At 53.3% G+C, this 860-nt stretch overlaps 1 protein-coding gene across 1 annotated transcript in view; it reads left to right on the top strand.

The window, feature by feature from the left end:
* Positions 1-429: 429 nt before the first annotated feature.
* The window catches only part of LOC115949220 (eukaryotic translation initiation factor 5A-1-like), a gene marked incomplete at its 3' end in the record, with an annotated part of 1,572 nt that continues 1,141 nt past the window's right edge, over positions 430-860 (top strand). The window contains exon 1 of the mRNA XM_031065719.1: positions 430-571. Within this exon, the coding sequence (XP_030921579.1) occupies positions 536-571 (36 nt within the window). The remainder of the gene's footprint in view (positions 572-860) is intronic.

Genomic DNA, 860 nt, shown 5'->3' with positions numbered 1-860 from the left:
AGGTAGCTAAAATGGCAGGGAAATTCTGGAGTTCCCAGGAAAATCCCAAAATTCCCGAGAAAATCCCAAATTCCTGAGCCGAGTCAGCGCAGCGGGGTTGAAGTGACTCATTGGGTTCTGATCACCCAAAAATGTCCCCAAAAAACGTCCCAAAAATCCCAAAATTGTGAATTTGGGAATGCCAAGGTAGCTAAAATGGCAGGGAAATTCTGGAGTTCCCAGGAAAATCCCAAAATTCCCGAGGAAATCCCAAATTCCTGAGTCGGGTTAGCGCAGAGGGGTTGTGGTCACACAGAGCCTGCCCTGGGCTCTGATTGGCCCAAAAATGCCCCAAAAATCCCCAAAAAATCCCCAAAATTGTTCCCTCCCCCCCAGTCCCTCCCAGTAACCCCAGTTCCCTTCCCAGTGCTCCCAGTCCATCCCAGTTTCCCTCCCAGTATAAACCAGTAACCCCAGTTCCCCCCAGGTGCACCTGGTGGGCATCGACATCTTCACGGGCAAGAAGTACGAGGACATCTGTCCGTCCACCCACAACATGGACGTGCCCAACATCAAACGGAACGACTTCCAGGTGAGAGACACACCTGGGACAGGTAACACACCTGGGACACACCTGGACACACCTGGACACACCTGGGGATACACCTGTACACATCTGTGACACACCTGGGATACACCTGTACACATCTGTGCACACCTGGGACACACCTGGACACACCTGGGGATACACCTGGGACACACCTGTCCATCTGTCTGTCCACCCACAACATGGACGTGCCCAACATCAAACGGAACGGCTTCCAGGTGAGAGACACACCTGGGACAGGTAACACACCTGGGACACACCTGGACACACCTGG

This window comes from Geospiza fortis, unplaced genomic scaffold (assembly GCF_000277835.1).
Source record: "Geospiza fortis unplaced genomic scaffold, GeoFor_1.0 scaffold2581, whole genome shotgun sequence".
Taxonomy (NCBI): Eukaryota; Metazoa; Chordata; class Aves; order Passeriformes; family Thraupidae; genus Geospiza; species Geospiza fortis.
The sequence above is the reverse complement of the archived record's forward strand: the minus strand, read 5'-3'. Positions and strand labels throughout refer to the sequence as shown.